Here is a 25,079-nt window from a genome sequence, read left to right on the forward strand (position 1 = left end):
TTTCAACCGTTTGCTCAATAGGAAAAAAATTCAAAATGTGCTGATAGAATAGACCTTGTTCTTTTCATAGACATTTGAGCATGCTCAGTTCACCCCCGCCACCTGTGGAATGGGGGGTCAAACACAGAGCAGTGAGTGAGACCGACTCACTATAAAAATAGACAGTTTGGGCATTTTTTTTTTTTTACACTGTTTTCCTTGTCGTTTTTTTGTTTTTACTGTTGTTTGCAGTGTTGTGATTTTCCTTTTTTTTTTTTTTTTTTTGGACTGTGTTTTTACTGAGTTTTGACCGTGCAACTGCTTTTTGGAGTTCAACCAGGTGCCAAAAAAACAGCTGAAGTGATTTAGAAAAAAAGAGGCCAAAAGTAAAACTGTTGGGTCCAAATTTAAATACTAGTTGTTCAGTTCGTGTTCAACATCCTAAATCTCTTATTGATGTACAGTCTAGTGCCTAATTTAGTAAAAATCTGTCAAACTTCAATCCCTCTCTTTGTCTTTTTCTGTTATTCCACCTGTTTTGTCCCGAAAACACACATTAAAGCAAAACCACTGAAGAAAAGGAACACAAGCACATACTCACAGCAGCTTTAATGAACCTGAAACAGACGCAGACTCACAGCAGCACCTTTACCTGGAATCAGGGCTCAGGGGTTAAAGGGTTAACACAGCTCTTTGTATCCAATGCTGATACCAGTGCGCCTGTAAATATGTAAATACGCTACTACATTTACTTTTGTGCCACCCGGGTGGGAAATAAAATCCGAGCCAAAACTATAAATCTGAGCGGAGTGTAAACAGAAAGCAACACAATATATGAAACTAATTAAATCTGCAGTCTGAATGGAAGGTGGAGGTGTGTGTGTGCAATTATCGTTAAAATCTGAACAGGAAGTGAAGGCTAAGGCGTCTGGTGGCTCCTCCCCTTCCCTTGATGAGTGGTTAATGATGACGAGCTGCTGACAGATCCAGTGGCGGTTCCCTGTTTTCCTTCAACCCCATCATACGAGCAGTGATTGGTCTGATGGGACTTCAGGGTCAGGCTGGGAGTTTGATGTCCCTTAAAAAAAAAAACCCTTCTACATCTGAACTCGACTAAACCTGCTCCTTTTTTTCCTCTCACTGTCCACAAACACAAGCTAATGATGCGTTTCTCCTAGTGGCTTTGCAGCTCCTTCTCTCCGAGCCTCTCCTAAATGAGACCCTGTCAGACCACATGGGGATTAAACTACGAGTCCAGAAAGCAGCATGCCTCCATCCTATCCAAACATGTCAAATCCCAAGAGATGGCCTCATTAAAGTTTTGTGCGGTCAAACCGACCACGCCGCGTTCTCTGTGGTGTTTGGAGCCAGGCTCTACAGAAGCTGAAGCTCATGCTACTGCTACCGCGGTGACATATCGGAGTCAGAACGAATAAAAAGGCAGAAAAGAAAAGTCTCCATTGTGTTTCAGTGGTGTTAACGCCTCACCTCACTGAGGTCCTGGGGGGGTTTAGAGGACAGTCATACCATATTAAACACACAGCAATCACCTCTGGTCTCTCATAAGCGGCCGTTTACAACCCATCACAGCCAGACAAGGTCCCAGCAAGACTGTCCTGCGAGGCAGAGCTCCTATAAAGTGGAGCCAAATGTGACAGTGTGTGCTTTGCCACAAAAAGAAAAGATTTTCTCTCAGGGAAAGCGACGCCTCAGGGTTTTCTCTGAAATCTGGAAACTAAGTCCAAGGTTTCAGTCCGCATGTCACAATGCATTCAGTTAGCCGGTGCGTGGGCCTTTGGGTCGCCAACAGGGATGTTCTCATGGTTTCATCAGTACCGTGGACGCTGGATTTGAGTAAATAGATGAGGATTAGTCATCCGCTGTGAGCACTGATGTCAGAGTCCAGAAGTGTGTGTGTGTGTGTGTGTGTGTGTGTGTGTGTGTGGGGGGGGGGGGGGGGGGGGGGGGGGTTATTAATGTTTTTCCTCCAGCTCTATCTTGTTTTCACTCCTGAGTTGAAGATCAGCAGTCTTATCTTCAGTCGTGGTTCTGCCCATTAGAGGCGAAGTCCTGAAAACAACTAAGAGCCCATTATTTATTTGTCTCAGTTTGAGGCTCCTCCTACTTCTACGTCATCTATCTCAGCTGGATCAAAGGTATGTGATCCTGGGTCCTCAGGTTCAAGTCCAGCGTTCCCATCCGAGTTAAGGTTAATAGAATGACACTGTTTCCACTTCACGTAAAGAGCCATTTTGTGTTTGTTTCAACTCCAAATCAAACAGAACATCTTCAACCACCTGCTGTCAAACACATGCTCTGATGTGTCGGTTATTTCCCAGGGAACACAGTGATTTTACCAGCCTTCGCCAGTCTCTGAATAATCTGGGCTTCGTAGTCGGCATCATGCACGCCGGTCTTCCTGAACTCTCCAGAGTAGCGGTTCTGCTCCCAGTAGTGATGCCAGTTCCCTCGGCTGTCTGCGCCGAAACCGAACACATTCACCTGGAGGAGAGTCGGAAAAAGTGGGAGGTTACAGGCATGGAAAGAAAGAAAAAAAGTAAAAGACAGACAGACAGACAGACAGACAGACAGACAGACAGACAGACAGACAGACAGACAGACAGACAGACAGATAGATAGATAGATAGATAGATAGATAGATAGATAGATAGATAGATAGATAGATAGATAGATAGATAAGCCATATAATTTTAATAACACAACAATGTTTGCACACTTGTTTATGAATACTTCTTGTTATTATCATACTGATGATATATTGTCTAGTACATATTTTCCAAATTGCTGTCCTTTCCTGCTCTTTTTTTATTATACCTGAATGGTACAACAGTAACATACAATTTTCCCCTGGGTTTAATAAAGTGTTCTGATTCTGATTCATCCCAAACTGGGGAAATTACAATGCAGCAGCAGCAGCAGCATGACACACAATAAACAAAACTGAAAAATAGAACACAAGAACAAACACACTATACATAATAAATTAGAAATATAAAAACAGATCTGGATAATTAAACTGTAAGGTGCAAAAACAGATCGTAAAGGGCAAAATAAACAAATGTTCAGTATGATGAAGGTGCAGTGGCACCAGGTCTATGACCAGTTATACACCACATAGAGGTTCGTTATTATACAGTTTAGTGAAGAAAAAAAAGGAAAATTACATTATAAAAATGTTTGAAGAAGAAGAAGAAAAAACAGAAAAAAAAATGTATTCATAAAAGTACAAGTATAAAGAAAACTCCTTGCTTTGTTGTTTTCTGATAAGAGATGGAACTTTACTTCAAGCTCATTAACAATTTGACAAATGAAAAGGCATCAAAAACATCAGATTTCTGTGACATATACAACCATTTTATTACCCTTGGTACATCTATTACTTCATGTTCTTTTGTATACATGTATACTGTGCTTTGTATACTGTTTGTATTTCAAATCTTTTTTTATTTAAATAGAATTAAATAAATAAATAAATAAATAAATTGTGTTTGGCGATTGGTGAAAGCCGCCTGTTGCCGATGTTGTGCCAAGGTATGTATCCTCGCTCAGAATTGTTTCCCCTGTCTGTGGGAGCATAATTTTGACTTTTTATCTCACAATTATGACTTACCATGGGGATATTTCTTTTATTCAGTGGTGGAAACTGGCTTCCATACATAGGAAACCCGCTTCCACCACTGCAAAAAATAACATATTATGACATAAAAAGCCATAATTATGAGATAAGAGTCAAAATTATGAGACTCAAAAATTGAAATTATGAGATTAAAAAGTCACAATTATGAGATAAAAAGTCATAATTGTGAGATAAAAAGTCGAAATTATGAGACTGAAAAATTGACATTATGAGATTAAAAAGTCACAATTATGATGAAAAATCATAATTGTGAGATAAAAAGTCAAAATTATGAGACTGAAAAGTTGCAATTATGAGATTAAAAAATCACAATTATGAGATAAAAAGTCATAATTGTGAGATAAAAAGTCGAAATTATGAGACTGAAAAATTGAAATTATGAGATTAAAAAGTCATACTTGTGAGATAAAAAGTCGAAATTATGAGACTGAAAAATTGAAATTATGAGATTAAAAAGTCACAATTATGAGATAAAAAGTCATAATTATGAGATAAAAAGTCGAAATTATGAGACTGAAAAATTGAAATTATGAGATTAAAAAGTCACAATTATGAGATAAAAAGTCATAATTGTGAGATAAGAAAGCCATAATTAGGAGATTTAAAAAAAAAAAAAAAAAAAAAGGCAAAATTATGCTCTGGAGGCCTTGGGAAACAATTCTCGGCGGGGATACGAACCTCGGCACAACACCGGTTCCCGCTTCTACTGCCGAAAATGGACGACGAAGAAGAAGACTTCCGCTTCCGGTCTACCGCCATTTTTAAAAGCACCTGTAATAAGTTGTTTTTTCCCCGCAACAAATCGGACAGAATCAGCGATAAATAGACCGACGAGGAGGTTCGGAGAGATTTGGACGCGGAATATTAATATTTTCGGGAAGATAAGTCTCCAGTTAGTGAACACAGGGATTTATCTCAGTGAAGCAACAGGGAGAAAATAAAACCAACTGAAACAGGACTTGAAGACAGTAAAGGAGCACAACAACCAGAGCGGAGCTAATGTGAGGAAGAGCGGGACACGGTTCGACACATTGGACCGAATCTGAGGCCACCGACGCGGACTCCATCACGGGGCTTTTGGAGGACGGTCTGCGGTGAAAACGTGGCTCTCTCGGTGGAGTTTTAAAGGTTAGTAAACACCACAAGAAGCGTTCAGGTTTCTGTTTAGACTAAAGGCTGTTCTCTGATACTCCCCAAATACAGTAGCTGATCTGCCTTTCTGGATTTGTCATCTTCTTATTCATAAAACGGTAGATGTACTTTATTTATCCCAAACTGGGAAAGAACAGTGCAGCAGCAGAATGACACAGTAAATAAAATAGAAAAAAAGACCACAAGAACAAACACACTACACAAAATAACTTAGAAGTGTAAAAATAGACCTGGACTTAAAAAAAAAACCCCAAAACAATATAATTTAACTGTAAGGTGCAAAATAAACTGTAATGTTCAATAGGATGAAGGTGCAAAATGCCATTTAATCAGGTTTATGACCAGTTATACATAACACAAAGGTAGTTATTGTCCAGTGAAATAAGAGTTAGAGTGAAAAAAGTAAAATTACATTATGAAAATGTTTACATCTACAAACTATCATTTAAAAAAAAAGTACATAACATAGAAAAAAAAAACATGAACAACCTGATATTTCCGAGTGCAATTTCAACAATATTACAGTATAATATAATATTTCAAACAGTTCAAATCCAGGAATGTTTTTTTTTTATTCAGAGCTACACAGTGTAATCACACTGATCCTGCTGCTTGAAAAGGGATGTTTAATGTTAATGAGGAATTCACAGGGTTAGATAAAGGATGTATAGAAGATAGTCTTTGTTTAATGATCACAGGTGATAATTATTCATGGATCTGTAATCATATTATGTTATTTCATTCCTTAAGTACATAATACTGTACAGAGACTACAATACTGTTAGATTAATCATCACGTACTGTTGTCTTTGATTTTTTGTGTGTGTGTGTTCACCATGCTTTCTGTGATGCCATTGACATGTGACAAAATGAACCAGACTGAATACAGTTACAGATGTCCCTGAATGTGAACACTGTTGTCAATTTGATGAAATAGTCTTCAGAGTTTATATTGAACCTTTTAACATTTTGTGGAGTAGAGCTCCTTCAGTAAATGAAAGAGTAAAATCAAAAAGTACAACACTGACCTCATCACAGACGTGCAGAGCGAAGAACAGCACCAGCATGCCAGTGGACGGGTAACGCCCATGATGTCTGGTCCAATGGTCATGGATGTATTTAAAGAATGCTGGGTTGAAGATCTGAACCTGTTTAGTAGATGCAGAGTAAAGGAGATAATGTCATTTTCTCCTGCTGTGTTGCGACATTCAGACAGAACAGTCCAAACCAAGTGTTAAACCTTGCACCCAGATTACATGTGCATGAGGGGAAGAGCCAAACGAACAAAAGATTTTGTCAAGTTCAATTTTTAATACCGCCTGAGGTTCTGATTGTGCCGAGAGCACCCTTAACCAAACGAATAGTAATTACACATTCATCATCTACCTCTGTGTGATGCTCAGCTCCAATCGTCGGGGCTTTAGGCTGCTTAGCGCTGAGAAATAAATCTTATAACTCTATATTTCTGGGCTTTTGACAAGATATCCGCAAAGTCTTCGCATGGCAGGGATTAGATTGAGTTTATTTATTTTCATGGATTAAAGAGTAAGCAGAAGATTATTGAAAACTATGGGATGGTTTATAATCTAAACAGTAATCCCGATCAACAATGGGAGGGGACGATATAATTGCAGCAAAGCGGGGTCAACATGAGTGTGTGTATGTATATGTGTGTGTGTGTGTGTGTGCGCACACCTTGTCTTTATCTACTCGCAGGAACTGCTTCACTGGAGCATAAGTACTGCGAAACGGAGAGAGACACTGATTAAACACATTCAATCAGCACTTTATGTGATTGCAGCAGCAATTCATTTTTTATGATTGGCAGCAGACTGATTTTTCCAGTTCAATGATTCTCTGGTAGGTCTAGTGTGTGTGTGTGTGTGTGTGTGCGCGCGCGTGCGTGTGTGTGTGAGCATGCGTGTGTGTGTGTGTTATAATTATGGCTAATGCATGTGTGTATTCACATTCTATATTAATCTGCATGTGTGTCTTACAATCTAATCTGGCCCGTGGACAGAGCGCTGGTGATCCACACCAGGTCCAGGGTTTTGAAAGGAACCAGGACGAAGCTGACGTTGGCCGCCAGGTTCTTGGCGCTTTCTGGGTACATGAAGTGGTGTGTGGTGTGGCTGCCAGCGTCGTCCTCGTAGCCCACCGTAGGGGCCAAGTTTATCCTGAACCAAAGAGACACAAATGTTAAAGTCATGCTGCAGGTTAACCCTTAAAGACCCAAACAGCCACTAGCAGCCAAAAGCATTTAGTCATCTGTAACGTTTAATAACTGTTGATCCCCTAATCCTATCAATACATGTAAATAATTGGTGTAAAATGCAGTTTTACCTCAATTATTTATAGAATAAAATGTACAAAAACTTGTAAAATGAAAATAAAATAAGCAAAATACTTGAAAAATATAGAAAAAAATTAATCAAAAACATTGAAATATGGCATAAAAGTGAACAAATCCTTCTCAAGTGAGGAGAAAATGAGAAAAATACTAGAAAAATGAGAATTCATCATTTCATCCAGAACCCTGTATTTAGTTTAACTTCAAAAACCATCTGCTGATCTAAACTGTTTGATATCTGTTGATCCACTAACCCTATCAGTACATGTAAATAATTGGTGTAAAATACAGTTATTCATCCTTTCATGGTCATGGAGGTCAGGAGGTAGAGTGGGTCGTCCAATAACCGAAGGGTTGGCGGTTCGAATGTCGGTCCATGTCTTGCCCATGTTCACCCACCTTGCCTCCAGTGTCACTCACACTGGTGTATGAATGTGTGTGAATGTTTGGTGGTGGTGGGAGGGGTCGCTTCCCGTGATTTGGCAGCCACACTTCCATTAGTCTGCCCCAGGGCAGCTGTGGATACAAACGTAGTGTACCACCACCAGAGTGTGAATGTGAGAGTGAATGAATAATGGATCAATAATGTAAAGTGCTATAGAAATCTAATCAATTATTATTATTATTATTATTATTATTATAATTATTAACTTTAACAAAATATTCTTTATCATCTTCCGTTTTTCTTGTTTTGTGCATTGGTGATGACAGTCAGTCTTTTCACGCTATAAATGAACTGAACCATGGAAACATGAAAACACCCTTAAGGGAGTTGTAGTTCTGCACTTTTGGAAAAGTGTAAAATCAACAACAGTTTAATGTCTCTGTTGTAAAACTGTATAAATATATTTTTGGTTTCTTCTACGCAGCACAGCCAGCTGTAAAAACATTTTGTACCTTGTGATACTGAACATGGCAGGTGTTAACAAGCTGACACACACACACACACACACACACACACACACAAACATTCAGTGTCGTATTTCTAGTAAATCGACAAATATACATACACTCCAGTTAAATCTGATTTGGTCACTAACAGATCCTGAGGGAAAATCCCACTAGATTTCATACTAAGAGCAGCTGAAACACGACGATGATGATATTACTAAAACAGTGACGTGGTGACTGAGGCATTTTGGAAACAAAGATAACAATTTAAACCAAATTAACCGCTGCAATAATATGCATCCCAATATAAAACTATATTATAACATTTGTCATTATTGTTTTGTATCCCAGACCCCTGTTAGAAAAGAAATACCAGGGCCCATTCCCAATTCGCCCCATGGCCCTCCCCCTTACCCCTACCGCTTGGCACTTGAAACGGAGTTGTAAGGGGTCGGGGTCGAAACATTCCCCTGTGAAACAGGACAACCCTTCGACCCTGCTGCACTTTTTTGCCGCGTTTACCTACATCTTGGTGATGATTTGAACAGAATTATGGGAGATTTCTCAAACCCTTCTGTTTGTAGTGTGGTCCTGAAAAATCTCAGTTTGGAGGTCCAAACAGCCCTCCCCCTTAGCCCTTCCCCTCTGACTCACCGAGAATCTGGACACCCCTACCCCTTCACATGAACGCGCAAAATGGAGGGGTAGGGCTAAGGGGGGGGGGGGGGGGGGGGGGGCAAGGGGTGAATTGGGATTGGGCCCTGGATTCAATGTGTCCACATACTTTTGTCCATATGTGTATGTGAACAGTTCACTGTTTTTATGGCAGAAACTGGAGCCTTCAGCTCTGTCTTCGTCGGCTGTATTTACAGTAGATGTGACTCACAGTCTGGAGGAGTGAGCTGTTTATGTCAACACCAAGGTGAATAAAACAGACATCAAGTGTGTCTTCCCATATGTTAGCGAACAAAGCGGACAAACAGAATGCAGAGATGAAAACGGGCAGAAGTGTTGGTGGTTCGTGAAGCTGCTGGAAATGAGGATCCATCTGCAGAGATGATGGAAGCTGGGGGCCACTCACTCAGGTTTACGGAGACTAAATAAAACGCTGATGGAGGCTAATGGAAATACTGGTTAGTCCTGCTCAGGTTATGGTGACTTTGATGGATTTCTACAAAACACACACGTAGACCGCAGGAGACGGTGTACAGCTGTGTGTTCATGCCAAGTGACAACAATTAGGCCTGTGATTCATCACCGTTGCAGCATCGCTGGAGATAAAGGGATTTATGTGGCTCTGAGTGAGTGTGTATGTGAGAACCACTAAACAGTTCCGCTTCTTAGGACATAAAGCTCTTTGTGGTGGTCTTTCACATGAGTCAGGTGACATTTAATCAACCAATAGGAGAGCCACACAGATGACAGAATGAAACAGTGAGATTAAATATGGAATCAGACACACATCTGTTAAGGTTTTATTCTATAGGCTTGTTTCTATTTGTATAGAAGGACTTTCAGATGAATCATGTGTTATTAAGTAAATACTGCAGGTCATTCCTCCCACAGCATCAGACTATATAACAGTTCACAGCACCCCCCCCCCCCCCCCCCCCATATCACAATATGTGCATGTGCAAATACATTGTAAATATGTATAGAATATTTACATTTAAATCTAAATTTATATAAATACACCTTTTTTCTCTTTGTTTTGTTTCACAAGTGTATATTTTCTGGTTTCTGTCTTTCCTGCACTTTTTGTATTTGCTGCTGTCAACTGAGAAATTTCCCCAGGATCTTATGTTCTTTTACATTTGCAATAATAATTAATGTAAAACTTCCTGTAATACACAACTTGAGTGGCAGTAAACATTTTCAGGCAATTTAACTTTGCACTAAGACAAAAACAAACCTTTGGAGTTGTTATTATTTATAGGTTATTATGATAGTAAGTTACTTTTGCTTTACAGACCCACTTGAAATCCAATTGGTTTGTATGTGGAACCTAAACTAAAATGATTTGAATATCATTGATTGTTAATATGTTCAGTGTAATTTTTGCATTTCATAAATTCATCCCATAGACCAGATTGGACCCTTTGGAGGGCCGGTTTTGGTCCACGGGCCGTATGTTTGACAGCCCTGCCTCAGACAGACACTGTCTTCAGCCTCATCTGATGCACTACCTGCATTAAAGCCCTGCATCCACTCTCTGCTCTGTATCACCCCATCCATCTCTTCATTACATCCATCCTCTAACCTCATGATGTAGTTGTGTCCGTCGATGGCGGCGCCATATCCGGCCCCGCGGAGGTTTCCGGAGTTGCCCACCACGGCGCAGCGCAGACAGCGGCTCGGATCCCATGATCCATACGGCGATCTTCCGGGAATCACCTGCGATACAGAAACCCACAATCAAATTAATGAGACTGAATCCAAGCTACAGAGGAAATGAAATAGGACACTGGCACCAAAATAGCAGAGGACGTCAAATAACCTGCAGCTCAGACCTGATTGTAAAAGTACATCCTGCTTCAAACTACTAGTGGGGGTGAATTCTTCATGAGACCCCTCTGTGAAAAATACATGAGTCCCTTCTGTCCCCAGGGAGCCACACAGATATTTAAATATGAGGTAAAAAAAAAAGTGCACAGACTGAGAAAAGGATGGAGAAGTGCATTAAAAAAGCATGACCTAGGTGGCTGATGAACCCTAATGTCTATTAAAACCTTTTTCGACGATTGTGTCTCCGTTGCCACATTTCTGCATTCACCATCAGTAAAACGAGGCTTACGCAGTCGGGGGCTGACGGCAAGAGTATATTCCCGAAATCTCCTCTATCCTCTGCTATATATAAATCTATCCACAATAATTGTTAGACAATCGATATGAACTCAATTTGAGCCACATCGACCTGATGGTGGCAGAATAATGGACAGAGAACCCAGTTTTCCAACAAAACTGAATGAAAATGACACCATATGAACTCTGGATGGTAGACAGAAAGTGTTTTCACCTTTTTTTTTTCCACTGTATCTGTATTTCTCCTGTTCATTCAATTCATTGATAGTTGAAATTTGGCTGTAAATATTATATAAATGTATATATATTTATATAAATATATTTAAATCTATATGCAGAGCTATCCAGGGCATACACAGATGTAGTGTCTGTATTTGAATCAGATCATGGATGTTTTTGTCAGTGAAATGAGGGGCTCCGTCTACAACTAGACAGAAAATGAACACAGACTATCACACAGGATAAAAATAACTAGAAATAACTAAAAATAAGAAGAACATGAACACACAATGATCCTGACAAACTAAAATATTTGAGCACATGGAAAATGGTTGAAAGTTTTTTTTGTATAATCACAAACTTTTATGAACATTTATAGTTGTTTCATAATAAATATGATAAAAACGCAAGTCTTTTTTTTTTTTTTTTTTTTTTTTTTTTTGCAATAACACTCTTTTAAGCATTTATTACATATTTTAATGATAATTAATGGCCAAATGTTGAAAGTTAAGTGCTCCCTGAAAAAAGGTGCCAAAGAATTGGCAAAAAACCCCAACATTTTCTGACACTTTTATTGCAAAAACAACATAAAGAAATCCAGGTCTGTAATGATGGTAGTCATTATAGGGTTAAAGACAATCCGCTGCCTTCAGCCTGTGCCCAAGAGTGTTAGGTAATGATTTGGTGGATTTGAGGGAACCACAGTAATGGAAAGATGAATTAATAATATAAAATACCTGGAACAGTCTCAGCAACACCTGCTGGATACTGTGGGGTTTAAACTGGGGCTGTAACATCTAGAGAGAGACGGAGAGAGAGGAAAAAAATATGGTTAGGATTTGTAGTTGCTTCTCTGCAGACAAATTGGATCTGACAACAGACCTTAAATTTAGTAACTTTGTGTGTGCTCATGTATACGTACGGCTGCATTCATGTGCAAATAAGCAGGTGTTTGTGCCTCAGTGTGTGTTTGTGTGTTTTTGGGTAACGGTCATGTGTCAGATTGATGGGATGCCGTCAGACCGGGTGAACTGTGGTCAGACGAGCGAAGGCGTTTCTGACAACAAGTCAAAAACAAATGACCAAAAATAGAAAAAACAGATAGGAAGAGATAGAGGAAGGAGTAGAATGATGCTCTAAAGCTGAGTCAAAACAGCAAAATATGTAGGAAGGTTCTAACAGTCCAGTACACGTCATTCTCCTACAGATGATTTTTTTGTTTTTAGCATCTTCCAGACTACACGTGACCATCTGTCTGCACCTGAAAATGTTCTAATTTTACCTTAAAGGACAGAGTGCTGAAGTTTGTGGTTTTTTTTGTTTTTTTTCTTCCCAGACACGTTTTCTTTTACACTGTCATTCACAGGCACAATAAGACGTCAAACTGGGCCTCCTGTTCTGAGTCGCCAGGATAAATAAAAGTGACAGCGAAAGATGACAAGGCCGTCTCGTCTGGATGAGTCAAAAACGACCAGAATAAATAGAGTCTGGAGAAAAAAAGGGTACAGTTAGAATATAAATGGTGGGGGGCAGATTGATGGAGGAACAGAAATTAAATGCGCAGTGTGGCGTTTCTGCCACTAGGGGGCTCTCAATCTAAACAATGGCAATAAAATGCTGTTATTGTTTTGGTCTTTTGTGAATCATTTAAAGGAGTGATATTTTGCTTTTTTAAATGGAATTCTTCATTTTCCAACATTTCCCTGTGGTCTCCATAAACTGTAAATGCTCTGCTTGGGTCTGAATTCTTCATTCATTCAACTCCACTGGTCCATCTTCAACCCTATTTCTGAGTAATGACACCAGAAAGGTGGTTTGGAGCGCTGGCCCTTTAAATGTATATGAGCCACTTCAGGCCCCCGCCCCCTCCAGGTTGTAGACTGTGCTGCTCTGTCCCGTTCAACCAACAGCTAAACATTTTAGGTAATCTGCTCCAAGTTTGGACATATTTTCAGTTTTTACTACAACCACTGCTGCTGACAAACAATTATGTCGAACTGGAGAAATGTTCGTCTGAAGTCTGGACCTCATATGTGCAAATGTTGTGATGTAACTAGTTATAAAATGTAACAAATTAAGCGGGAATTGAAACATGTTGTAGAAATTCACTTGATTTTTGCCAAAATGAATATAAAGATAGTTTTGCAGCACCTGGAGGGTTCAAATTCAAACTTTTTGTATGAACTCTTAGGGTCCAAATACATAAATAAATGAACCGAAGACTAATAAAAGTGAGTTTAGATAAATATGAGCCCTTTAAAACCACAAATAACCATCTGGTTTCAGCTCACGTCTATGTTTTTGCCCAAACACATCATATTTTACTGATTTTCTACCACAATTTTTTTTAAATGACTGTGTTAATATATCTGTGCTAATAAGTAGTTACTCAGTTGCAGCTCATATTTGGTAAATACCAGTGTCGGTCTGTGTATTTCACATCTAGTTCTTCAGTGTTGTTCTTCCTGACTTAGGCCACCTTTTAATATTAATGCTATACCATCAATATATACAAAACACAGCATAACATAACAGGGTGTTGCATCACAGGTATCTGACGTAGAGAATGAATGTCTTTACTAAAGTAGGAAAACCACTGAACCCAAGTCAGCCACAGCCACACCACTTACATCATCTCAACGCAATCAGCAATATTTACTGAACAAAACGACCAAAACATACGAATGTTAAACAAATTCATTATACTTAGCAAAATTACAGCCTTTTTTTTTTAGTCTGTCTGCTATTAAATGCATTTCTTTTCCGCATCTCCGCTCTGTTGTGTTGAAAACAGATATCAAATCTAAACCAGTAAATTTTATCTTTTACCAGTCACTACAGATGTGGGTTGTAGCTCAGTTTGCTCTGACTAGTCGCTCTTTGACCATCCAATCAAATGCCCTCGTTATTGTGCGCCTGCTGGATCACCCCCATGTGGCCAAGATGAAATCTGACTGGTTAAATTAACAAGTTCATTGCATCTATTTTTAAGTGTCAGAGATTGCACTGTTGATTCTGAGCCTCAAGGTAGATTTATTTTACCCGGCGACACAAGATCGTGAAATATGATTGGTCAAATGCTCTAATGCGCTAATATACAGATACACGGCTGGAATAAAGACAATAGACTACTGGGAGTAATTTTATGTATTTTCATGGAACAAATATAAAAATTCAGGGTGTAAATGTCAGTGATTCAGATCCTTTAGGCCAGAAGTGAAGGTAAATAGGGAACTTAACCCTTTATGAGTAGCCATTTAAGCTAGCACAAGATCAGATGAACATTTTTCAGCCATTTTCACATCATTTATCTTCCATTTCTTTAGTTATTTTGAGTCTTTGTGAGCCAATTCTGCATGACCTTCTTGATCTTTACAGTGTAACCCCATCTCCTGTTTGCATGTATTGTTTTAGCAGGTATTAGCTGAGCCAGAATTAAGTTTATTCTGTCATGTAACGTCACTGCTTTCTCGCCACACTTCAGATTGTTGAGCATAGAAGAGAAACGAATCGTCTTTGAATGTGAACGTGGATTGTGGATCACTGTTTTGACCTGCCTCATAGAAGGGATGTAAAGGAAATGATGACACACACGCGTTAGCTTAGCCTGACAAACCTTAACAAACACTGGAGCCTCTGCCAAAACCACACAAGCCAATGTGCATCCATGCATGTAAAGAGAAAGGGAACACCTGCGTACGCACACCACCAAAAAATACACACACACACACACACACACACACACACACACACACACACACACACACACACACTCCAGTCCCATCAGAGTCATTGGCAGCTGCTGCATAGCTGTTCATCTCCATAAGCATTTTTCCCTTTTCTGCTTTTCTCCCACACACATCTTCTCCTTTGTCACTGCTTGCTTTCACCCACCATCGGCCTTAATTCACTGTTCCCAACACACACACCTCATCATTGGTTTGTGTTTCCATTCATACGTCCTCTCCAGCCTCCTTAACCTCCTGTCTAATGCTGCATTCATGTGCTATCGGGAAGATGATACTTTCCACTTGTGAATTCGAAATTACAAGAATGCTGTGTTCAGTGACTGTTTACGTCCACATTATAACCTTATAATTACACACAATATTTTTGCACACTTAGTTATGTACATTTCTTTAATTACCATACTGATAATAAAATGTCAAGTGCATATTGTACAAACTGCTGTTCTAATTGTGTCTTAATAGAGTATTTTAATTTAACGTGTATATTTATGTATTTATTTTTTGGTCTTTTTTGTTATATTGATAATTTCTCTCCTGCTACTATTTATTAGACTTGAATGGAGCAACTGTAACACCCAATAATTTCCCCTGGGATTAATAAAGTATTCTGATTTTGATGATTAAAATGCTTTTGTTGTTGTAGCAAAATGGAAAAACGGCTGACCTGCTACTTGGGTAAAAGAGTTTTGGATGTGTTAATTCATCTGCCATAGCATTTATGTTTTGTTTGGGTTTTTTTTTTTTTTTTTTTGCAAATTGTGTACACTATAAATGTGCAAAATCATCGCTTTAATAAAAGTGTTATTTATCATTCACGATGCATCCCTCGTTGCTCTCTGCCATGTTGAAAAGGTCAAAGGTTATTTTCATCTCGGCAGCTCATGGAAAACAGGACGTGAGGGAGCATTCGTCTGCAAGTTCGTGGCTGGGATTTACCATAATTCCCATAGCATGTGAAGGCAGCATTAGATGCAGCGCACACAGAGTCCCAGACCATTGATATCAATATAAACCGATCAATACATGATTTTCAAGCTGGATTTCATGTGTGAGAGGAAACATTTTCTTCGAGCTGTGGTGAAATGAAAAATGGCTGACACAATTTATCATGACCTGCTACTTGAGGAAAACAGTTCTGGACGTGTTAATTCATCTGTTATAAGAGTTATTCTTTTTTTTTTGTAAATTGTGTATACTACAAATGTGCAAAATCATCAGCTAACAACAGCAGAACAGTAATAAAAGCATTGTCAAAGGTTATTTTCATCTCATGGCTCAACATTTTTGCTCAGTTCTCCAGTGGAAAATACAACATGAGGGGGTGTTCATGTCCAATTTTCAAGTTCATAACTAGTATTTACCATAATTCCCATAGTACGTGAGTGCAGGATAATTCCTTCTTTAATTTCCCTTGCTCCCTCTTTGTTTCTCCTCCTCCTCTTGTCTTTCTTCATGGTTTCGTCTCTATGGGATGCCTTTGCACCATGCAGCTCATCACTGCTGATCTAAGACCACTAAATCTTTTTTCTCTCTTTTTAATCTTTCTTTGTGCTCTCCCACTTAGTTTCTCGTGCTTTTTCCCCCCTTCCGTTTCATTTTTTTTCTCCCCCGTTCTCCTTGATCCCTCCACCCTTTCTCTGCTTCTGTCTCTTCCTCCCTACATGATGCCAGCGTCGGCTTGGCTCGCTGCACCACTTTTGTTCAGGGACTACTAATTTTTGGCAGATGTTCCTTGGCAGCCATGCCAAACACTGTCTTGCCTCCTTCCTCTTAGCTGTCCTCTGACTCCTGAAATATAAACTACCTGGCATCCACCTCCATACTTTCAACTTTTCTTGTTGATTTGAACATTTTCACATCGGAGGAATAAGCAGAATGAACCCAGGTTTTATTAAAATCTCTCCCTCCCTAAATGTTCCACTCAAATAAAACACTGTTTAGGTCCTGCGGAACAAATCATTCTCTAAAACGTTTCATTCATTTTCTACTCACTTCTGTCCTCCCCGTGGGCGCAAAAACACAGAAACACATTAGAGTTGATTGACGAGCATAAAGTCAAATCATACATCGTGTAATGATTTGTTTTCTTTGCTCCCAAACATCGGGCTGACTAGAATCAGAATTAAAACAAGTCAAGCACAAATGCAGAAACACCAGAGACGTAAGTTCTTCATTTTGTTTTTCCTATTTAACACCATTTAAGAATCCAAAACCTCTCCTGTCATCTGATTCCAAAAAGCTGACATTTAATTCCTCTTGACCTTTACAATAAGCCAATGCTGGTCGAAAGTGATGCATTTTTCCTTCCTCTATTCATTTGTCATGTCCACCCAGCCATCCGTTAACTCAAGTCGAGTTAAAATGCTTTTATTGGTCCTTAATAGTGAATATTTGGAGACTGCAGCTCCAAAAAATACTGTATTCTCTACATAGTGCACTAAGACAAAAGCTAATAGCAATGCAGCTGCTCAATTGTCTTTAAATCCAAAGCCTCAGAACAATTTTGGGGTTGGACTATGTCTCAAGTTCTCACAAATCCAGATTATTTTGTCCATCTTTGGTGTTAGTTATGGGCTGGACCTTAATCTAAAAGTCAATGCGCAACAGTTTTTGTCTTTAAAATTATGTAACGTTTGTGGGAATTATCGTTTGCAACCCTACTAAAAAACCAAGCTGAATCCAACAGCGAGTAAATGTCATAGACCCAAATGTAAGGATGCACCGATACCTGCCGATACCGAGTACCGATATGAGTACTTAATTATACCATTACAGTTCTTAGTTCCTTTTGAAAATGTGCTTTATTGTCGTTGTCATTAGTCTGACTGGAACAAAGTGCTGCTACTGACATTTAATGTGTTAGAATAAGCGTTTCTCAATTAATCCACCAGGGGGCGCTGCTCTTAATTAACCATACTTGCCAAATATCATGAAGAAGAGTAACATTTTTTGAGACAAAAAAGAAGAAATTCAATAATAACAAACATGGCACCGACAGAGGAGGTAACACTTATGTGGATGCTAATGTTGATATTGATGAGGGTAGTTGTCAGTAGTTTTTCACTAACTCACACAGTCGCTCTTAGAACAGATCCTCTACCTCCATGGTTCCCTGTGGTACTGCTCAGAATTCTGCGTCTGGGAACGAATCCGCGAGTACCCGGAAAACTGATAGAACTGTGTACAGAATGTAGGCAGAGGTTGGACAGAACGCTCTGTCCGTATCCGTCTGTGTCTTTAACTTAACTTTCAGTCACCGTTACTTTTGTCACCATAAAGTGGTTTCGGTGTGTTTGTATCGGAGCACTTTTACGAGTACAAGTAGAAGTACACGTGCTCAGTATCGGACTAATACCCAATACTGGTATCTAGTGATGTCCTGATCTGGATTTTTTTGCTTCCAATCCGATTTTTTTTTTTTTTTTTAGGATTAGTTTTGCCGATAATGACTTTTTACAAAAAAAATTTGATTTAAATTTGGAGTCATTATTTATAGGTTATGCTATTATTTTACTGGAGATCACAATTGGGCTGAATGTGGAACCTGAACTAAAACAATTATGACGCCTTTGACTATTAATAGCTTTAGTATCAGTTTTGCACTTTCCAAATTCATAGTGAGGGACAAATTACAACCTTTGCCCCCCCCCCAAAATCTCATGACTAAATCCAATCCGATCTTCTAAAAAATGCCAAATCGGCAGCTGATACCGATCTGTAAATCAGATTGGGACATCCCTACTGGTATCGGCATCGGTGCATCTCTACCCAAATGTTAAAATGTCCAGCGTTGCCATAGAAGCAGTATACCTCTTTTTGTGTTTTCAGAGTCTATACACCAACATATAGTGTGTTAAAGAGGGATGCTATTGATGATTAGTGTCCTTCACAAGTAGTATTAGTGCATATTTTAATGTGGTAACATCTGAAGAACTAATCAGTTTTACATGCAGTCAACGGCCCTGAGACCGATGCACCCAGTTTAAGGAAATACAAACAAGTCAGGTAGTTTTTCCCCCAATTCCAGAACTTTAGATTGAGGATTGGATATGAGACTAATATACTGATCCTGTAAGTATTCTCCTTTTCCTAAACTTAAATCCTATATCTGTCTGTGTGGAACTTGAATTATTTTTGTGGAAAAGTAACATAAAGGCAGGAATTATTGGCCACTAACAGCAGCCATGAATCTGCAGAGCAGTGATGGAGATACTGAAACAGAAACACCGACAGTTTATGTGCACCCCTTCAGAACACATTTTTAAGATGTTTTCAGAGTTTGGACCAGAGAATTTCTAATAAAAAAGGAAGAAAAACAAGTTCAGAGGTGCAGGAAGTTATTTTGTTTGGTGGCAAAGACAGATGTGTCTATCCTGTTTCTTCTTGTACCTTTCTTGTCTTTGCTTTTGCTTTCCATTTCATGTTTCCATTTCCTGTTTTAGTCCCTTTGTCCCTCTGACAATCTCCTCCTCCTTCGCCTCTCCTTCACTCATTTTCATTTTCTCCTTCATATTTCTACTGTCATTCCTTCCTCTCCTCTTCCTCCTTTCTTCCCGTTCTCCATCCCTTCTTCCCTCTCCCCTCTGGTTCATCACCTCCCTGTTGCAGTGTGACCTAATGACTTGGCAGCTGTTGGCCTGTGTTTGCAGTTTTCAGCCATTTCATAGACCGAGGCTGCGGCTCTGAAACAGGACTCTAGACCAGACACTGAAGGACACTGTGTAAAACTGGACGTTTGACTGGAAACACACCCACGTGAAACCACTTCACACCTCGCATTAAAACGAGATGCTCACATGAATCACTGCAAAACTGACTGATGGGTTGGTAATGCTTGACTTCCTCCCTCTTCTTTCTCTCATCAGACATATTTATTTGTGTTTTTCAGACATATGTAAGAGGGAACACAGTTGCCAACCCCGTAATGCTCCTAACTGGCAGGGATATATGGGGAGCATGTAGTACTTGTAAGAGGGGATTGTGAGGATCAAGAGGATGAAGAGAGATCTGTAACTGGGATGTATTACTACCCCTATGCTGTGTTCACACAAACTTGTATCACAAAAATAAACATAGATTCTTTACATTTATTTTGAGTCAGTGATAAATAAAGGTTAGAATGAGGGTGTCAAACATCTGGCCCGTGGGCCAAAATCAGCCCGCCAAAGGGTCCAATCTGGCCCATGGGTTGAATTTGTTAAAATAATTTTAGTTTAAGTTCCACATACAGAGCAATATAATCTGAAGTGGGTCAGACTGTTAAAATACTATCATAATAACCTATAAATAATGACAACGCCAAATCTTTCTCTGTTTTAATGTAAAAAAAAAAAAGCAAATTACATGAAAATGTTGACATCTACAAGCTATACGTTAACAACAAAATGTGAATAACCTGAACAAATATGAACAACCTGAAATGTCTCAAGAGAAGTGCAATTTTAACATTATTCCCATTATTAAATATTTTATACCTTTGTAGATCCACTATGTGCTGTTAGTTGTACTTCATCTACTGATGTATAGATGAGTAGATGAGGCATAATATTGTTAAAATTGGACTTGTTTCTCTTAGGAAATTTCAGGTTCATGGTTATTCACATGCTTTGTGAAAGGATAGCTAATTTTAAACATTTTCTTAGTTTAGCTTTATTTTTTTGCAATAAAACACAAAGAAAAATTTGGAGTTGTCACTATTTACAAGTTAATGTTATAATTTTACCGGTCCTGCCCACTTGAGATCAAATTGTGCCGTATGTGGCTCTTGAACTAAAAAGAGTTTGACACCCCTGGGTTAGAATGAAGTCCTTTTTGAGCAATACATATTGAATTTATTTTGTTATTAAAAGTGTACATGGCAGTTTCTATATTGTCTTGATCACCTCTATTCATTAATTTATTTGCTCTGCTCTTAGTTCCTTGTACACAAAAGTTTGTTTTTTTCTTCTGCTCGAAACAAATAAATGGAAAGACAGAAAGTAACTTGTTTTTAAATGCATGCATTCAATTTGTAACACTGTAAATTTTGCGTTCGTGCTGGTTTCTTTTAACATTTTTCACAAAATGCAAGATTGATGGTTGCTGTAAATGTTAAATGCTACAACCACAAAAAGCTAAACAGTAAGTGCTTTACCCACCTATGATGTATGAAAGTGTCCATACATAAATAATTATGAGGGAACAAAAATAAACCCTTGAAAATATTGCAATTCTTGAAAAAATACAAAAAGGAGTTTAATTTTTTTAAGCTTCACTGTTGATATTTGATTTTTTTTTTTATCCACCAAATTGAAGGTACCATATATCAGTGTGGTCTGACCCATAGACATACAGTGTGTGTGTGTGTGTGTGTGTATATATATATATATATATATATATATATATATATATATATATATATATATATATATATATATATATATATATACACACACACACACACACACACACACACACACACACACACACACACACACACACACACACACACACACACACATAGATGTTGCATTGATTTCTGGGTAGTATATCATTGTCCCCCATACTGAAATGGTCAACACTGCTCAATAAACCCACAGAACATGGGCAAGAAGCACTTTTTCCATCTCCTGAGACTCTACATCTGAGGAGATCTGAGTACCAGTATGAGATTAAAAAGCCTTTTTGTCTCCAAACATTTCTACCTTGAAAGATGATAAACCTGAAGAAAAATAATACGCTGAAATTGGTGGAGAAAAGCAAAGTTATAGAGCTTTTTATCCAGAGGAAACCACATTTCCCTCATCTGCGTATGTTTACAGGCTGGTTTTAATGTGGTAGACGTGGATGTATCACAGAAGAAGCGACTAATTTGGTGTCTATTCCTGCCTTTACCTGCTATGGGAATTATGGTAAATATTAGTTACAAACTCAAAAATGACATATAAACACCCCCTCACGTCGTATTTTCCACTGGAGAACTGAGAAAAAATGTTGATTACGAGCTGCCAAGATGAAATAACTTTTGAAAATGCTTTCATTAATGTTCTGCTGCTGTTAGCTGATTATTTTGCACATTTATAGTATATACAATGTGCAAAAATAAATATGAAAAATGCTGTAGCAGATGAATTAACACACCCAAAACTGTTTTATCCAAGTAGCAGGTTACAATAAATTGCCATTTTTTCATTTCACTACAACACAAAAGCACTTCAGCACAATGCAAGCATAATTTCTAATTAACAAGTAGAAAGGACCATTAGTTCCCAACAGCACCTGAAGGCAGCATGACCCCTGAAGACCCTCAAACTGCTGTGTCACTGTGAGGCAATCTTATACAACCTCTTTTATAGGACTGATGAAAGTTTTGATGTCAAACAGAGGTACAGTTGTGGAAAAAAATTCTTAGACCACGCTTGTTTTCTTCAGTTTCTTTGTTCATTTTAATGCCTGGTCCAACTAAAGGTCCATCTGTTTGGACAAATATAATGAAAACACAAATAGCTCATAGTAGTTTAATTTCAGAGCTGATATCTATCCATTTTCCATGTTTTCTTGATAATAACCAAAATCACTTCAGTTCTTACATCAATATGTATGTCATTGTACTGAAAAAAAAACAGTGCTTTTAGATATTTCATGTTTTCTTTTCTGTCTGTTTTAGTCACATGATCCACACAGGAGTTAGGACTGGATTGCATTACCATTGTTTTTGATGAATTTTGATGGTCTAATCATTTTTTTCTGTGACTGTATAAGTCTCAATATCAGCTGGTGCAACAAAAATAGGACCAATGTCTCTGTATGTCAGCTTCATGTTCTATCAAGAATCAGTCCCAAGTAGAATGTGTGAGGTTGTCAGGTTCTGTTCTATGTTCCAGTCCTGTGGTCTGGATGCAGATCAATCTAACTATAGAAGTGGGCGGGACTTTCACTGGAGGAGAACTCGATTAATTCAATGACTTCTATCAGTGATCAATAGGAACTAGGTTGATATCTGTAACCATTTACATGTTATAAACCATTAAAATATGGACCATTAGAAGGAAATGCCCATTTTTAATATTTCAAAAATTCCTCAAATATCAACATTTCTGCAAACTGTGGAGAAACTTTTTTGACATTGTCCCAAGGAAAATGCAAATAAAATCTGAAATGAATCCGACCAGTTGTTTCATCAGAGAAGAAACTGCTAACGATGAGAACACCAGACACAGCGCCTTCACAATAGTTCATGCCCAAACAAGACGGTGAGATAAAAGGAAGCAAAACACTGAACTATTCATTTAACCCATAAAGACCCAGTGTTACTTTTGCGGCAGGTCCCATTTGATTTTTTCGTCTAAATTTAACCTTTTTAAATTGATTTATAACCATTTATTGTGATTTTACCCTATGTTTTGCATTGTTTCAGTAAAAATTATGTATTTTCCTATATTTAATGCACTGATCATGTAGCTGTTCATAAAAGCTCCGATTAAAGTTGAGGGTTATTACACCAGAAACACAGAAAAGTGAAGAAAAAGCGACTTTTTTCAGCAAAATATATCATTAACTGAACATAAACTAAACACCTCCATCCACTGTCATTGATTGAACGCAACAGGTTTTACTGGTGTATCAATGTTGTAGAAGATGATGGTGTTTCCATGTTCACTATAGACCAGGGGTGTCAAACTCATTTTAGATCAGTTCCACATTCAGCTAAATTTGATCTGAAGTGTGCCAGACCAGTAAAATAGGAACATAATAATATATAAATAATGTCAACTCCAAACTTTTCTCTATGTTTAAGAGCAAAAAAGTAAATTTGCATTATGAAAAGGTTTACATCTACAAACTGTCTTTTCAAAAGATGTGAAAAACATGGACAAACTGAAAAAATAAGAATAATTTTAACAGTATTCTGCCTCATTTTATCATTTCCACATGTACATTATAACTTACAGATCACAGTGGATCTACAAATACGCAAAACCTTTAGTAACAGGCAGAATCTTGTTAAAATTGTACTTACTTCTCTTAAGGCATTTAAGGTTGTTCATATTTGTTCATGTTATTGACATTTTTTGCAAAATTATACTTTGTTTTAGTGTAAATACATGAAAATATTTACATTTACAAACAGAAAAATTTGGATTTGTCATTATTTATATGTTATTATGATAGTATTTTACTGAATCCTGCCCACTTGAGATTTAATTTGTCTGAATGTGGAACCTGAACTAAAAGGATTGTTAATATCTTCAGTGTAATTTTTGCATTTCACAAATTCATTCCAAGGGCCGGAATGGACCCTTTGGTGAGCCAGATTTGGCCCTCGGGCCGCATGTTTGACGCCTGTGTTATAGAGCCTCTGAATGTCCAAATGGGTCATATCTGATGACCATGAAAAGATGAATAACTGTATTTTACCCCAATTATTTACATGTATTGATAGGATTAGTGGATTAAACAGTTTAGATCAGTAGATACTTCTGGTCACCGGTGGATGTTTGAGTCTTTATGGGTTAATTCATGTCCAACAAAATGAAGACCTTCAAAGCACAAACTTATATGTGAGTAGCTCATCTGGTTACTTACCACCCACCAGTAGTAGACATCTGAGGACAGCTGGATGTTGTCTCTGGTCCAAACAGGTGAGATGTCGGGGTCGTAGTTCTCATCGAACCAATCAGAGACCCCGGGGTCTCCGACACAGCGGGGGCAGGCACACGTCTTCTGCTGCTGGGTGTCGGGTGGAGACAGGCGGTGGGCCCCCACGTAGCTGGGCACCAGCTTCACCCGCCTTGACTCCTCCCACCCGGGGGGCTCCAGGTAGTTAAAACCGACCCCCCCTCGGAGCGACACCGAGAAGAAGAGCGAGGTGAGAAAGACGAGGACCAGCGACCCCAGGAGAACACAGAGTCTGCGGGAACACCTCACCCTGCCCCCCCCTCCTTTCTCCACCCCGTCTGGACTACTGCTACTACTACCTGCGCCCCCACCTCCTGCCGCCCCGGCCCCCCCCATGCTCAGCCACGGCCTGAGCTCGGACAGTCTGGACGCTCCCCTGGACGGCCCTCCCCCGCCCCAGGTCCCCCAGCCCCAGCGCCTGTCCCGGTGCAGGGTGGAGGACGGGATGCGGCCCCCCCATGGCCATGCCCCCACCCCTGGGCCTGCCACTGTCCCCAGCCCACGTCCTCCACGTAACGACCACCAAGGCCCGGTCAGCGTGGACGGGATGACTCCCCGACTAACACCCACTCTGTCAGACTAGTGACAAAACACACACATATACACACACTGTGGGACAGCA

General features: G+C 39.0%; 1 protein-coding gene across 1 annotated transcript; it reads right to left on the reverse strand.

Annotated features, from left to right (window-relative positions):
- Positions 1–568: 568 nt before the first annotated feature.
- Positions 569–25,021, reverse strand: st3gal2 (ST3 beta-galactoside alpha-2,3-sialyltransferase 2). Its single transcript, XM_030137072.1, has 7 exons — positions 24,365–25,021; positions 11,789–11,848; positions 10,291–10,424; positions 6,787–6,966; positions 6,485–6,530; positions 5,818–5,937; positions 569–2,481 (listed from the first exon to the last, which is right to left on the reverse strand). Exons 1-7 carry the CDS (start codon positions 24,791–24,793, stop codon positions 2,308–2,310), a joined length of 1,143 nt encoding a protein of 380 aa, XP_029992932.1. The 5' UTR covers positions 24,794–25,021; the 3' UTR covers positions 569–2,307.
- Between the last annotated feature and the right edge of the window lie 58 nt (positions 25,022–25,079).

This window comes from Sphaeramia orbicularis, chromosome 6 (assembly GCF_902148855.1).
Source record: "Sphaeramia orbicularis chromosome 6, fSphaOr1.1, whole genome shotgun sequence".
In the NCBI taxonomy this organism is placed as follows: Eukaryota; Metazoa; Chordata; class Actinopteri; order Kurtiformes; family Apogonidae; genus Sphaeramia; species Sphaeramia orbicularis.

Bases quoted from the DNA above. Each gene is read 5' to 3' on its own strand.
- st3gal2 (XM_030137072.1), bottom strand. From the start codon at position 24,793: ATGGGGGGGGCCGGGGCGGCAGGAGGTGGGGGCGCAGGTAGTAGTAGC. The intron at 11,849-24,364 runs GTAAGTAACCAG...GTCTCTCTCTAG, and splicing joins ATGTCTACTACTGGTGGGTG to ATGTTACAGCCCCAGTTTAA. The intron at 6,531-6,786 runs GTAAGACACACA...TCCGTTTCGCAG, and splicing joins TCCACGGGCCAGATTAGATT to TACTTATGCTCCAGTGAAGC.